General features: G+C 34.5%; 1 protein-coding gene across 4 annotated transcripts in view; it reads right to left on the bottom strand.

Moving 5' to 3' along the window:
* The window catches only part of CSMD3 (CUB and Sushi multiple domains 3), a 1,195,693-nt gene that overhangs the window by 91,556 nt on the left and 1,087,509 nt on the right, over positions 1–16,628 (bottom strand). For all 4 annotated transcript variants that reach the window (XM_004431279.3, XM_087447535.1, XM_004431280.3 and 1 more), the window contains 5 exons: positions 10,384–10,464; positions 9,288–9,401; positions 4,227–4,415; positions 3,545–3,691; positions 1,066–1,254 (listed from right to left, as the gene is read on the bottom strand). In XM_004431279.3, coding sequence (XP_004431336.2) covers positions 1,066–1,254; positions 3,545–3,691; positions 4,227–4,415; positions 9,288–9,401; positions 10,384–10,464 — 720 coding nt within the window. The remainder of the gene's footprint in view (positions 1–1,065; positions 1,255–3,544; positions 3,692–4,226; positions 4,416–9,287; positions 9,402–10,383; positions 10,465–16,628) is intronic.

The raw sequence follows: 16,628 nt of genomic DNA, 5'->3' as shown, positions 1-16,628 counted from the left end.
CTCGTTTATTTATAGATATGCCTATGACAGCTATCTTTTCATGAATTAGAAATTGCAGTTTAATAGGTAAAAGAAGCCATTTTGGGTTTCTGATAATATTCATTCCTTGTCCATTTTAACTTGCTGTTTAATTTTAAATTTTAATTGAATTGATCTATTTTATATTTTATTTGTTTTATATAAATTGCCTCCAACAGGTAGATTATATGGCTAATGGATAAGACCCATTATTTACAAACTGAGAGTGTTCTGCATTTTTTAACGTGAGGGTTCACAGTTGTTATAGAAGTCAAATATAAAATTAAACTTCATATAGACAAAATAATGTGATATGTTAAATATCTGAAAATTTTCAAAGTCCAATGACATTAGCTTTTCTTGTGTAACTGATGTTGAACTTGTCTTTAGGACTATACTTAGCTAATAGACTCAACTTCTTTTTAAAAACAAGACCTAGTCCAAAGCTCTACATGCCATCGGTTGATTAAGAAGCTTGTCATGCTGTTTGCTATAGAAGGATACAATGCTTACATAGTGCCTTGAGTTTCAACAAAATACGTATGAAAACGAAAGACATATCTCTGTTGAGTGAGCTAAACAATGAAGAAAAACTAACGTGGTGGTTGGCTACATTTTCCTTTTTTAACTTTGTTGCTCTGGAGTACATTTTTGCATACTCCACATGAAAGTTCACTTCAGTGAACTTGCCCACTCTCATCCTTTCTTTTCTCTCCGCAGACTCCACACTAACACAATCTCCAGCTCTGAGTCAATCATTTTCTGACAACAAAGTAATAGGAATGGTAGATGTATGGGTAAAGTATGATATAAATGGATAGAGTAAAGGCATAAATCACGTAATAACAAATGAAGAATTCGAAAACTCTGTGTCTCCTTCTCCTTAAGCTTTTCATTCTGCATTTTCAAGGCTTATTTTCATGAGAGGTGTCTATATATGCCTCTGAATATTTATATTTTTGGAAGTTTCAGTGATCCAAATGAAAAAGTTAAATGGGGTTACTCTTTCATTAATGTGTTTATCCATTTTTGGAAAATATACTTCACCTTGACAAGCAGGGACCGGTGCATCCCATGCATGATACCCATAGGAAGACTTTCTGCACACAGCACTGCTTTTCCCAACAAGTCGGAATCCTCGATCACAGGCCCAGCGGACTACACTATTAAGCTGTCCACCTGTCTGACTGATAATGTATCCGTGAGGCGGGGATTCTGGTGTACTACAGTAGAAAGCTTTTCAAAAGAAAAAAAAATCACTGTATAATTAATGAATCAGAAATTCTTTATAACCCAGAGTTGTAAAAACCTGTAAGTGAATACTAGTACTTAAAAACAGGTCAATCGCCATCTATGTGAATTTTACTTCATATTATTTTCTATCCTCTTGATAATCAATTGACATAACTTTTAGGAGATGTATTTCTGGGCTTTCTTCTTGTAATTCTTATCGTCACTGAAGATGTCTTCTGAATCTAAATATATCATATTTTCTTAACACTCTGCTGGTTCAAAAGCCCTACAAATATTTCATTGAATTGCAGTAATTGTATTTCTCATCATTTGAAGAGCCTAAATGCGACAGCCTTAGTAGCAATATTTTAGAGCATGTTGTCTACATGTCACTTTGAAGTTATCTCCAGACACCTATATCATGTTAGGTCATGCATTTCTTTTTGGTTGTTGTCTAAAACAGACCCCCCTACATTCCATAATCCTCTCTCCTAGTTTATTAAAGAGTTTCCATGCTGTCAACAGTACTTACAAATGGTGATAAAAAATGCCAATAAAATAAATTTTTTTTCATCTCCTGAAGTCTGAAATGTCAAAGGATAACGTCAAATGACTTTTTCACATATACATATACTTTGGAGACTACTCAGCCTGACAGGATCCATTTACCTTTTGAAACTTCAATGTATTCAACTGAAAAAATGAGACTTTAGGGGTAAATAGTAAGAAATAGAATGGACTTAGGATATATATATGTCATAACCTGTCATTTCTAAAAGAAAAATATACATTCAATATGTCAAGCTGTCCTTGGGGCTAAAAGTGGTGTTTTCACTATATTTATAACCAACTTTGTCATGAATATCAACCTAAATAAGGATTAGTCTATAAAACAGTCAATCTAAAGCTTATAATTGTTTGATTTGGATGGTTTCCCTTTAAGTCATTATGATTATTAAAAATACAATTTAATGTGCTGACTTTTAAATGCCATATTTGCACACAACTTTAATAAAAAAAATTTACATTGTTCATATGACAGAAACAGATTTAAGTATGAAAAATCTTAAGGACAACTGGGGCATATATTTCAATTTTTTAAAAACATTTCTCCTTTGCATGCCTGATAACATTTTTTAAAATTTAATAGAAATCCATCAAGGATAAAACTTGTATACATATTAGTAGTATGACGTCAGTGACGAGTTACTTCTACTATGTAAAAGGCACACTAATAAATTAATTCAAACTATCATCTCTTAGTTTCAAAATCAAAGTAAATAGACAAAAAGTGTTCATTATATACACAAATTTATATAAATGAGTGAAATTTGAGAGTATATCTTTAGAACTGAAATTGAAAGCTTATTTAAGTCTATGCCTAGAATTGTTGTGTCAGAATTGTTTATAAAATATTTATGAAAGTAATTTTCAGTTGAACTGATCAGCAATGACCCATGGCTTGGGGAGACATCGTCTGAACATTGTACAGAAAGAGCCAGCTGATTGGTTCTGAAGTATTTTGTTATTGAGCACACACCCATGGCCTCTGACATGATTTAGGATGGCAAATTTAAAAAAAAGGAATATAACCTTCATATAATGGAGAAGTATTTATATACCCTTACTCAACAAGAAAATTTTTGGCTCAGAAGACCTTATAAACAGGAAGCCATATAGAAAAAGCTATTTTGTCTTGATAGTAAAAAGGATTTTCAGCCCACATCTTTCTAAATATTACTCAATGAAAAGCAGAAATGACAAAACAATTATTTTTTCAAAATTAAAGGTTTTTCAATGATATGTTCATCATTTTCTCTTTCAATACTTAACATATTTAGCAAGTCTCATAAATATATGGAAATAACAAAAACAAAGATTTTCACCATTGTATGTTTATCTGTGTTTAAACTTGTCATTTCAAGGAGTTATTAAATAGATCAGATATACACAATTGAGCAATGCTATTGACATTTTGTGAGTGAAAAGAAAATAAATCTATTAAAAAAAGTATAAAAATATCAGAGTTCAATTTCTAATTAACTTATATGTCATAAATATCTTAAGTGCTTTTAATCTTTTCAAAAATTATATGAAAGATGTAGAATTATTATCATTACAATGAGGAAACTGGGACATAGAGAGGTTACATAAATGGCTCGAGAAACATCAGTGGAGGAACTGTGACTTAAATTCATGTCTAATTGAACAGTGTCTGTGTCTGTGCTCTTTAATCACAAGCATACTGAGGATCCCAGATGAGATCTGTACTGAAGTTATAAGTAACACTTACCTATATATCTTATCCGGAAGCCTTTTTTGTTGTTGCCATGATCTGCTGACCACTGAAGAAATACTTCATGGCCATTGCTTGTTATATTAAAAGCAGATGAATAATCTCCACTGAGGGAAATAAGCACTGGACTTTGAATATTTGGTCCTTTAGGGAAAAAAAAATACAATTTAGATATAACTGAATAATTATGTTCCAATTTATATTTAGTATTAAATATGGTGAAATTGCTCCACAACCAATCTACTTCATCAACAATAACTTAAAATATAATATAAAATGTTTGCTTTAAACATTTTAATTCCATAGCTAAAGAATCTCCAATTTGTAAAATATAATCAAGTTAACTACAATTTTCATATGGTATATAGGTAAATTTGGTGTTGACACCTTTTTTTTTATTGTGGTAACATTGGTTTATAACATTATATAGATTTGGGGTGTACCTCATTATATTTCAATTTCTGTGTAGATTACATCATGTTCGCCACCCAAATATTAATTACAATCCATCACCATATGCATGTGCCTAATTACCCTTTACACCCCCTGATGTTGATACTTCTGAAAGTATCTACAAGATAAAATCATATAAGCAGTTGTTTATGATGAAGGCCTTCATGTGTAATTAGAGCATTTGGACTGAATTTATGAACATCCAGTAAATATAACCCATGGTTACCATCATACACCTGAAGAACATCAAATTCCTTTTCTGTCTGGAAGAATTCTACAAACATGCTGATGTTATATCCCTTTTCTACTGAAATGCTCCAGGCACACATTTGAAGATTTGGGTAACTGTCAGGATATCCAGGGCTCAAGATGACTCCTGTGGAATCCAGCCGTAATTCATTGGCAGGACAGAGCACTGTCAAAGAAAGATATCATTAACGCTAGTGTCTAGACCTAAGTGAAACTGCATTTTAAATACTGAGTACTCTGCTGTCATGTTCAATATCTATAAAGGAGACAATACCTTGAATTGTGTGGTGGAAGAGACAATTTGTGTTAAGCTTGCTGTTCAAAAATGGAGGAATGACCTAAAAATTTATGGTACTGATTTCCTTTTTTTTTCCTTCCATGGAAGATGGAAGATAGATAATGAAGATTTAAAAATGAAGCATTTAATTCCTTCTGCTTCTTTATATTCTTTCTCTACCTTTCCTCATCTTCTTGTGTCCTCTTCCTTCTGCCTCTCTTGTCTATGTGTGTGCCTTGTCCTTTTCCTTCCTTACCTTTTACTCACTTTCTTCTCTCCTCAAAGTTTAACTTACTCAGGTATGTAGGGCCAGACAGGAAACTGCCCTCTCTCAGAGTATTCATTCCAGGCAAAGCCACTTCTGTTCCCAGGAACGTGCTTAAGCCATGAGGATTTAACACAGTTTTGCGTCACCAGTCACCTTTCAGTTCTTTGTGCTATCTCCAGACCATTAATGCAAGACAAAGCCCAAGCCTCTTATTTCATAACAATACCTCTGCTATACATCCCAAGAATGTATATATATATTCATATAGATATATACACAAAAATATAGAAAATTTGTCGTATGTTGACAAAAAACATAATTATGATGTAACAGCCTTCAAAGTCTAGTAAGCTTTAATTGTTGGCATCAGTAGCGTTATGCATTGGGCCAAAAAATGCAAATATCTACTTAAATTTGCATTTGGAATGAGAGTGTGACCAAGATGATCAAATCTTTATCACTCAAGTGATGCCATTTCAGCCTTTTTTTTCCTTAAGAATTTGAGGTTCTATGGTGTGGAAAGAGGATTGGAATTGCTCAGTATAGCCCACCTTGTACAGAAGTAAACCAATATTTGCCTAAAAGGATTTGGTTCAATATAATAAAGAATCTTTTGCTTATCAGAACAGTGGAAGTGGCTACAGCAAAATGTCCTATGTACACCACTGCAAAATAGTTTTTAAACTTAGGATGGACCAATTTTTGAGTGTTATTACTGGGGACATTTGAACAACTGGAGTGATGAGGGGACCAGATGACTTTTGAGGGTTTGGTGAATTGGAAATACATCCCATGCTGTTTCCTAATCCAATTCCTATGCGTCAACTTCCATCTTGGAGTTAGATAGCACTGTGTCTCAAAATAATTAGAGCACACCTTAAGTAGAATATTTGTTTTTTAGTATGTGTTCAAATAAGCTAGGCTTGGAAACATCAAATATAGTTGCTGGAATATAGATCAATAGATGAAGGATTTAAATATTTATCATTTCCTGGGACAATGAAATGAGTTATAAAGTCTCCAACTAATGTAGGGACAGAAAAGAGCTAAGCAAAATAGTGAATTATGGCAATATATGATTGCTCTTTAATTAAGGTAACAGCTTGAAAAGAAATAACTTGAAAGTAAAATTATCATAACTAACATACAAATATTTGAAAATTGACTATAGAATATCATACAGCTAAATCTAAGAGCTGTTTTCTATTTTTTGGCTTTTTACCTCTGTTTCTCTTACTTCAATCTGAGATATTTGCTTCCTGGATATGATTTTAATTATTTTAAAATAATTGAGTAAATGTTATCACATCATTCTTAGTCTAAAAAGAGAAACCTGACCTTTGCTTTTCACAAAATAAAAAATATGTACAATAAATAAACTTGAAGGTTGGAAATGGAATGGAAAATTTGAGTTAAAGATGAAGAACATGAGTGAATATATAGCTTTGCCATACAGAAATGAAAGATATATATAACCGTATGAAAAGTTGAAGCAAGTTTTAAGGAAGGGTTTACTGAGTGTGTGCCCAGCTATCTAATACTTCTGGAATATTTAGCTAAATGAGTAACTGTTTGGGTTGCTGAGCATGTTGCTCCCTCACTAAAAACCATTCAGCAGCTTCAAAGCTTGACACAAAGCCCTCCAAGTTCACGCCTTACCTACCTCTCCAACTTTGTTTCCTGCTGGCCTTCCTCTGAAACAGAATGCTCCAAACATATTGGACAAACTACCTATAGCTTTTTGAACTCAGCACATTCATTTGTGCTGCTATTTCCAATGTCCTTCTCTTGTCTGCTGCATTTGAAGTGTTAGTGCATTTCCAAGCCCAGATCAAGCGTCTCATCCTCTGTGAAACACTCCCTGAACCTTTCTTCCACCAACCTGAGCAGAATTGTTGATTTCCTTCTCGGTGCCTCTGTAATGGATGCTTCTATTATTGCAGATAGCTTTTTTATTATTTTATTATTCTATTATTGCAATTTTATGGCCATTTCCTTCCTTTTTTTGTCTCCCTTCCTAGGCTATGGTTATTGAAAAGCAAGTGCCATGTCTTATTTAATGTTTTGGCCCCAATGTTCTGAACTGAACAAATATTCCATGTTACTTTTGAAAAACTGTTATGATCCAATTTACTGTAAATACACAAATTAATCTATTCTTGTACTATCCAACATGTAGCAAGAAGTCTGACAACCATCACGAATAAGAGTAAATATTTATTGATTGTCACTTGTAAAGACACTGTTAAGCACCTTTTGTGTATTATCTTACTTACTTGTCACAACAAATTTAAGAAGTGTGTACAATTTTTATACCCATTATACATATGAGGAAACTGATGCTCAGAAAGTTTAAAGTGCACAAAGTCTCACAGATTCAGCTGGATGGACCCCATGTTTTTAACCACTACACGTAATCACCTATTATATTTCATTTATATCAAACCCTTTGAAGATCACCATATTTAGAATTGCTTTCCATATTTTTAGTGTAATATAGAGAACTAAAGAGGATCTAGGGAAAAATAACAAAAATGATACAGACTTTTTTAGGAGAAGTGGGAAAAAAATCAAATAATTTAAAATAGACTAAAAACAATACAGATTAGTTCTAACAGATTCCAAACGAATGACTGCTTTAGCAAGCTTGTGAATTAATTCAATTAAATAAAAATGTAAAGTCAGCTTTTTAACTTAAGTGCCTGGTCAATTAATTAAGATAGGAACTCTGCATAGACTCATTCTGAGGAATGATTTATCAACTTTTAGCAAGTATCTAAAGTGTTATTAGGAGACAAAAATTTGTTGTCTTTTTTTGTATTCTCCACAGCAGATATAATAAGAAGAGATGCAATCACTAATCTATAGGAAATTCCGATTTTACAAATCAGATATTGAAAGTCTGAGAGATGAGGGATTGCAAAATAACTAGCTTATCTTGATTGTTTTGTTTATTTAATTTAAAAAACTTATTGAATTGGGGTCCATATATAAAAAAAGAAGTGTTTCCCCCCAAGAGCTCACAATGTAGTTTATATATTGGGGTCAAGGAAGAAGTGCTGATATGTAATCATTTGTTCACACTTTCCTGCGTCTGCCCAAGTTATTTTCCCATGAATAATCTCCCAAAAGGCTGCGACTCTATCTTCTCCTTTAGCATGTCTAAATATCTGAATGTGAATCCCAAATAATCCTAAGTGGCTAAAGACTAGTCTTATATAAAGGAGGAAGTTGAACGAATGATATTTAAATATCAGGAGTATAGGTTATGGACTTTAGAATAATCAACCAACTTCAAGATGTTCTAAACTCATTGACTAAGAGCAAGGGAAATTCTTACATGGGCACTGGTTTGTACCTCCAGACATGTCTTTCTTTTTGCTACTGTAAAAGCCCCTTGCGAAAATCCTTCTATTTTCTTATAAAGACTCCAATGAGGTAGAAAATCAAATGTTAATTCCTACTTACAGCACATTTAGAATAATAAACAGAAGTTCTGTTTTAGGATCATTGTAACAATTCAGATACTGCACAGAAAACAGATTTCCATCCCTCAGGAATAAACTGCAATGAAGGAAGTAATCCAAGAAAATATGGGGAGGAATAACCAAGTTCAATTCAATTTTATTCAAATTAACCAATATTTATAAATAGTTACTATGTGTTAGGCACTGTTCTGTAACAATACATGATTCCTGAACATCAAAACACTACCATGTCATTCAAGGTCCATCATGATCTTGCTCTTGTAACAGAGTGAATTCCTTGAAGTCCCTACCCCAATGTCTTTGACTTCTATGTCTTTATATATACACCTGCCACTTGGACCACCCTTTCCCTATCTCTATTCCACCAGAGTAAGTCTCACTTGTCATTTGAAACCCATAACTCATGGAGCAATGCCTCCATCAAGCTCTTCCTGTCCCATAAACAGTTAAAAATTATATGATTCTATAGCCCCCTGGCCTGTTTCCTAAACACTGTATTGCTACCACCTGTATTGCTGTCATATTTCTTCATGCCATGTTGCCCTCACAGCAGGGACCATTAATAACTTGTTTGTGTTTGGTTGGCTGTTTGTTTTTTCCTCAGATCCCCATACTTAACAGGTGCTCAATAAAATTTAATGAATCCAGTGGTTAGAACAGAAACTATTTCCAAGTAAAGGTAATCAACACCGGAGCCTTTACTTAAAGTGATTTCTCTTATTTTTCACCTCCGTTTGCACCCCTCACCGTAAAAATAATTTAAATAAGTTGAACTGACTTTGAGATGATAAACTAGAAAAATTAATCCTTGGAAGAATCAAAAATGTTTAAAGTTAAATCTGAGAAATAATGGAATGAAAAATACCACATATGAGTTGTATAATTTTTAACATAATTGCCAGTTAAATATTTAATATTTATATGAAATAGATTTTTCTCAATTTTGCCATTATTGAATTAAGTACAAAACAAATATTTGGAAGTAAATTATCATAAGAATGGTACCTTGACATACTGGAGGTGCTCCATCCATCTGGAGTCGTTCTCCTAATCTGCATGTCAGAATTGCATTACCAACCAAAGTAAATCCCGGAAGACACTGATACCTAATAATATCACCTATCAAAAAAAAAAAAAAAACAACAGAGGGGCCTTCAGATAAGCAACAAAATAATGGTAAAAATGAACAGATGTTTCAACTGTAAAAGCAGAATATTTTTTCTTTCAGTCTTAATCAATATAACAATCAATATAAAAATTCTGTAAGCAGAGATGGTATTCAAAATATTGAATTACCAGTACTTCATAGGCAGTGACCATTCAGAACTGAAGCCAAAAGTAAACTACCAGTAAGACTCTACTGGTGCCTACTGGTTAGATATAAGCCATAGTAGTAAGGAAATAATCCGGTTGGTACAGGAGAGTTATTCATTAAAAATATATCAAGCAGTTAAAAGGAGTCCTAGTTATTGCTTTTAGATTAAGATTAGATTTACATTGGTTATTGAGATTTTTTTACATTTCTCAACCAAAATCAATAGGATAATAATGATAAAAGTTTATTATGGCAACATTAAAATGTCTTCTTGTCTTATATCATTATTCAAATTGTGAGACATTATTGGGATTGAATGTCCAACAACCCAGTTTTAAAAGGACTTTATTTATTATCAAATTGAGCATGTAATTAACCAAACGTTTTCAAGGATATGGAAATAAAACGTTTTCTAATACACCGTACATATGCTTCATTCTACGTATCAGGCTTAAGCCTGAATTCAAAGACCAGTAGTTAGAACCGCGGTGTCTAAAGGCTGTAAAAAAAAATAACTTGGAAGGAAATACCAGAATACAGTTATAAGGTTCAAATTTCCATGCTGTTTTCTAACTGTACATCCTGGAAATATAGACTTCTTTCTTCTTGCCTAATACTCCCTTTCCGCTTCACAGCTGTCCATTCTTAAGAATGTGAAATAATTCCCATCAATCCAGGGAAAGAGGGTCTAAGACAGGCGGCGTCTATGCTTTATTTTCGTTTCTTTTTAAGCAAATACCTCTGTTCACAGTATGTTTTCTTTGAAAGTAATTTAACTGACTTTACCTATTTCAAATTCATCATCTTCTGTCAAAATTTCAGCATTGGGTACGGGCGGTGGAGGCTGGCACACTCTCAGTTGATAGGCTATAAAAACAAACAATGTTTATTCCTTCTCTGAGCAGCGATATACACTCAAATATGTGAAAAAAAGAAAAGTATGCAAGCTTTATTTATAAGAATAAAAATAAATTGTAGAATTTATTGTTTTAATGATTTCTTTATTTACAAAAATACTACAACATTGAGGGAAAATAAATCATTCCTTAGATGCCAAAATATTTTCCCTTGGTAAGAATACTTAACCTTTTAACTCCTTATTTTTTCATTTTAGTCTTTCTTGTTATGTGCTTTATAACACCTGTTATTTTCTTGCTTGGCATGATCACAATATGGAATTAGATAGTCATGTTTGTTTATGCGCTTAAAGCCTATCTTCTCCAAGGTTCATCACAGAGTCCCCTGCACCTAGCAAAGTGCCTGGCATACAGTCATAATTGCAAACAAGTACTCAATGCTTATTCTATTGCAGGAAATACTATAAACTCTTTCCTCATGTTAACTCTATTAGTCGTCACAAAAGTTTTACTTATTTTATCACTTAATTTACGTAACTATTTCTATAATTATCCTTATTTTATAAAGGAGAAAACCTGTTAAAGAGAGATAAAGAATTTGTCCAAATTACACCATTGTAAGGTGGCAGAGCTGGGGTTTGAACCTAGGTAGTCTGGCTCCAGAGCCTTCTCTCATCACGCTATATTAGTATGTTTATGAAATTTCTAGCTGTTAAATTTCATATTTTTAATGATCTACATCACAGGTCATCTCATTAGATTAGATAGATTTCTATTTGGTATAATTTAAAGATCCCCCAAAAAAGGTCTCTGTGAATCTAAGCATCACGGCTACTTGCCCTATATGATATCTGTATCACAGTCATTTGCTTGAGTAGGGCCTTGTTCTCACTAGGAGTCTTTAAAAAGTGTAATATACTCTTAATATACTCTTGTTCATTCAAGAAGCATATTTTACGCTATTATAACATTTGAAGAAAAATATGTTTTATATACTTAATTTTATTACTTAAACTTAGGAGTTAAGTTCTTTATGTAGCTCAACATGCAGATAAAGAGAATGAGGCTTAAAAGACATGGTAACTGGTCCGAGATCATACAGCTAGTACAGGGGTTAGCCAGGACTTCAGCCCATGTCCTCTACCTTCAAAGTCCATACCTCCAATATTGCCCCTATCGTGAGAGTACTGAGGAACATCAACTAGACCAGTTAAGGAACACTCCTAGAGAAGGAGATGAGATACATTTTAAAGAATAATATTTTTCCAGTTCTGAAGGATAATCATAGGCATAAGAGCATTTCAGGTGGAGGAGGAAACATAAGCAAAAAGTTTGAACACTGATTCATCATCATGTAACAAAAAGCCATTTGTAAGAGGTTAATTGGCTGATAAAATTCCAGGTTACTAAGGACAGAAAAAAGAGGAATAATTTTCAAAATGTAGACAAAGAGGGATGAATTTAAAAAAAATTGCTTCAATTTCTTGCTGTAAATTGTTGTCTGTCTCTTCAAACATCTTCCTTTCAGTACTTCAACCTGTTTATAAAAGCACTCGCTGTGCAGGGATGTTAAATTGCAAGTAAAACACTGCTCTACATAGAAGGGTTACCACTAGAGAAGAGACGACTTGCTGGGAAAGAAGCCCAGGGCAGAAAAACATAACTTGGGTTTTTGAGAAAAAGTTTAGTTGAGAGTAACATTAAGAATTTTGAAAATCATTTTCCTGAGGTTACACTTTAAAAGAGGCACAACTATCAAGGTAAAAGGTAATTGTAAGAAATGCCAAAGAGGTAAGAGAAAGGAAAGAGGAAGATACAGTGAGCCCCACATGGAGAAATGCTTATAAGACTATGCTTTACAGGAGAACATTTTATCTGATCTTAAAGTAGAAGAGAGATCAATGCAGAAGTTGAGAAGTGTAGAGATGTGCATATGTGTATTAGCTTACTTTTGTTTGCCTGTAAAGTTATTTTTAATCTTTGTGCTAATCATAAATTATTTCATTATTTTAAAGAAGTATATTTTTTTATCAATGAGAAATCCATGACTATTGTCATCCACAGAACATGCTTAGAATGACCTAGACAATTAGGTTGCAGAGTTGAAAAGACCAGAGGTTGTGAATTATGATTAATGAGGAATGTGATGGCCAGAGATAATATGTTATTTTCCCAAGACCACACGGGTACTGTGAGCTAAATTCTGACTTATTCTCTGTTCTTTACCATTACCAGCAGTTTTATAAACTGTGTCCCTAGAGCCAAGGGATCATCTTGGGGTCATGGAGGGTCTGAGGATTTGTAATTTCCTTACCTCCCACCTCTACCTCAATAAGCACAATTCTATTTTCATCAATTTTATAGATTTGAATTCTGAATAAACTTTCCTTTGAACAAATTTTCTACAATCTCCACCTAAGTGATTTCACTGATTCTTTTGACCTCTTGTTTGACTTCATGTCTCAGTCCCCAATTTTATATCACCAGGATAAACATCTCTTCTGAGCTCTTCACTGTCTCCCTCCCCTTACCCCTTACTGTTATTTTCTCATCACAGAACTCTGTTTTGTGGTACATATAATCATGACTTGTTTCAAAATTTATTATTGTTCATTTATTAGCTGCCTTGTCCATTGTTTGTGTCTCCCTCTAGACTGTAAGCAACATGAGGGAGGAGACTGTTTATCTGCCTTTTTCACAATTGAGTAACTAGCTTCCATCACAATGCTTATAATCCAACAAAGATTTGCTAAATAACAGACAAAACATATAGGTTTCCTCAGGAGGAAAAGAGTCCATAAACAAAAAGTCTTCCCTAAGATGAGTCTCAACTCTAAAATTGCAAATGGGGATGAAATAGAGACAACTGTAGGTCAGAGTGCCAGAGAACGGGATCTAAACTAGACCTGCCTGAGATGCTTTTCAGGGTTGAACTATGTAATTTTGATTACAGTGTAAAGGGAAAAGGGATAATGAAAGGAATTCCTTTCCATCTGTTTTTCTTTTGACTCTTGAAGACCAAGTACTTCAAAAGGTTAAATCATAAACAGCTTCCAACAATTCTGTTTTCAATCTTCATCAGCTTCTACTAGTTTGTTCGTTAAAATAAGTTTAAAATTTGTCCAGTGTCTTTCCATTCTCGCTGCCAACATCTCAGTGTAGACCCCTGTCATTTCACACCTGTGTACTGGGTTGAATAGTGTCCCCCTAAATTGATATCTTTCCTGGAACCTCAGAATGTTACTTGGAAATAGATTGTTGCAGATGTAGTAAGTTAAGTTGAGGTCATATGGAATTAAGGTAGGCCCTTAAACCAGTATGACTACTGTCCTTATAAAAAGAGAAGAGGCAGAGACAGACACACAGAGAAGACATGTGATGATTGGGTCAGAGATTGCAGTGATTTACCTACAACCTAAGGAACACCCAAGATTTCCAGCTACCGCCAGAAGCTAGGACGAGGCAAGAAAGGATCCTCACCTACAGCCTTCAGAGAGAGCATGGCCCTCTTGATACATTGATTTCATACTTCTAGCCTCCAGAACTGTGAAATAAAAAGATTTCTGTTTGCTAGTTTGCAGTACACTGTTACAGCAGCCCTAGGACACTAACACCCATGTATTATTAAATTGGCCTACAGGGTGTTCCTTGCCCTCTGTGTCTCTGGTGCAATCCCTCCTACACTCAAGTGAAGCAATGGAAGGGAATTAAGACATTATTTACATGGAATCCATTGTGTGCAAACGACTCTGCAAGGTACTTTACGTGGGTTATTTCACTTAATCACCAAATTGCTACATCAAGATATATATAAATATACCCATGTTACAAAAAAGGATACTAAATTTCAGAATGGTTGAATTATTTGCCCAGTTCACAGAGTCCGAATTTGAACCAAACTGCTTGACAACTAAGCATGTTTTCTCCCACATTTATAGACAAATCAACCTGGATTGGAGAATTATTTTGGTTCTGCCAATTTGCTATTATCAATTTACAGCGGCTTTTCATAGCCTAGAGATTAAATTTATTATCCTAGATAAGGCAAGTTTATTACCTTAATTCTCACAATCCCTCATATGAGATGTCTGCTATATTTCACCTGAATTTTACCAGTTCCCTTGTATTTGCCATGCTAATTTCCTATGCCACACTGTCATTTTTGACAACCTTGCTAGCCTGGAAATTGGCATCATAATACTTAGCATTTAGTGTTCTCCCGTCTCGAATTGCTCTGCCCTTATTCATTAAAGTGTTAGTTCTTGTTTCAAGTTTAGCTTTTGTGGGACTGTTGTGTACATATCTACATTTCCTATAACGTCTAGCACAGTTCACTTTGTTGTTTATTAAATATATATTATTGAGGGCCTACTATGTGCCAGACACCATATCACACGTGCTGGGAATGCAATAGTGAATAAAGCAGACACAATCCTGCCCTTATAGGCACTAATTGTTGGTGAGAAAGATATCAATCAAATAATCTCACTAATGAGTAGAATTTAACTAGTTGAAACAACGTGTGTGTGTGTGTGTGTGTGTGTGCACGTGTGTGTGTTGGGGAGAGAGACGACACAAAGATGAATAACCCAGGCAGAGGAATCAGCAAGTGTAATACCAGCAAAGAGGAAGGCCAGGCATGCTGGGGTCAGAGTCCCGGCGAGAGTGAAAAGGGATGAGAGAGGCGTAAGCTGTGCTAAATCCGACAGGAGTTTATGGGCCGTGCTCAGGATTTGTTTTAATTTGTTTTAATCTGAGGCCAGTGGGAAGCCTGTGAAGAGTTCTAAGTCTGGGAGTAACGTGATCAGATTTCCCCTATAAAAAAATAACTCTGGGGGGCCGGCCCCGTGGCTTAGCGGTTAAGTGTGCGTGCTCCGCTGCTGGTGGCCTGGGTTCGGATCTCGGGCGCGCACCGAGGCACCGCTTCTCCAGCCATGCTGAGGCCGTGTCCCACATGCAGCAACTAGAAGGATGTGCAACTATGACATACAACTATCTACTGGGGCTTTGGGGAGAAAAAGGGAAAAAAAGGAGGAGGATTGGCAATAGATGTTAGCTCAGGGCTGGTCTTCCTCAGCAAAAAGAGGAAGATTGGCATGGATGTTAGCTCAGGGCTGACCTTCCTCACAAAATAAATAAATAAATAAAAAATAACTCTGGCTATGGTAGAGTTTCCCTGGTAGGGAAAAAAAACACAATGGGAAGGGGACAAAGGTGGATACACAGAGACTAGTAGAGAGCCTATATTGCAGTCAGTGTTAAAGAAACAATTGTTGATTGATTCTAAAATATTCACAAGTATTCCCAAACGACTTGACATTAAATTGTTTTGATTATGATTTCCAATGGTCTCTAACTTTGTTTAATTAACTTCAGACCCATCTAATAACCAGTTTATATTTTTAGCTTCAAATAAATGGACAGTTCCTCTCTGCCACTTAAAACTCAAGTACCCCTGATTTGTCATATCACTCACCTACGATGCCATTCTTACTCTATAAAAAACATTAAACCACATCTCTTTATTTTTCACCATAAACTTTGAAAAATCAAACCTGCCTACGATCTAACTCTTATCATAGTCTCTTCTATTCCCTATCAACATAGCTCTCAAATGGTTGATGGTGTAACATTTGATAACATGTCTAAAACTTTATGTTCTATATAATGTTATTTTTATCTATCTTTCATCCTTGAAGCCTGTCTTCCTATCTCTTTTATAACTTTGTCCTCAGACGACTAAAATAGAGACATCTTCACCGATCTTGTCACCTAGAGTTAACCTCTTGCAATTACTCTGTTTCACATCTATTTTCCCTTTGGCAATTTTCACAATCTGTAAGGATTATTTGTCTACTCTTCATTTTCTTGCACTAGAATGTAAGCTGCGTGAGAGCAGGGACTTTTGTTTATGTTATTAACTGCTAACTCTTCAGGGCATAATACAGCACCTGACATAGCAGCATTCAATAAATATTTGCTGAATGCCTGAATGCCAGAAAAATGAAAGAATGAATGGGTAAAAAGTATACATTAAATACAATTAAGTATGGACTTGGTCCAGATGCTCTGGGTTTAAATCTTGTTTCTACTGCTGACAAACTGGAAAATCTTGGCAAGTTACTTATCCTCTGCCTCACTTTCCCTCATTTGTAAAATAGTAATGATAACAGT

This window comes from Ceratotherium simum, chromosome 23 (assembly GCF_057802395.1).
Source record: "Ceratotherium simum simum isolate JZ-2026a chromosome 23, ASM5780239v1, whole genome shotgun sequence".
Taxonomy (NCBI): Eukaryota; Metazoa; Chordata; class Mammalia; order Perissodactyla; family Rhinocerotidae; genus Ceratotherium; species Ceratotherium simum.
This window is presented reverse-complemented; position numbering and strand designations above follow the sequence as displayed.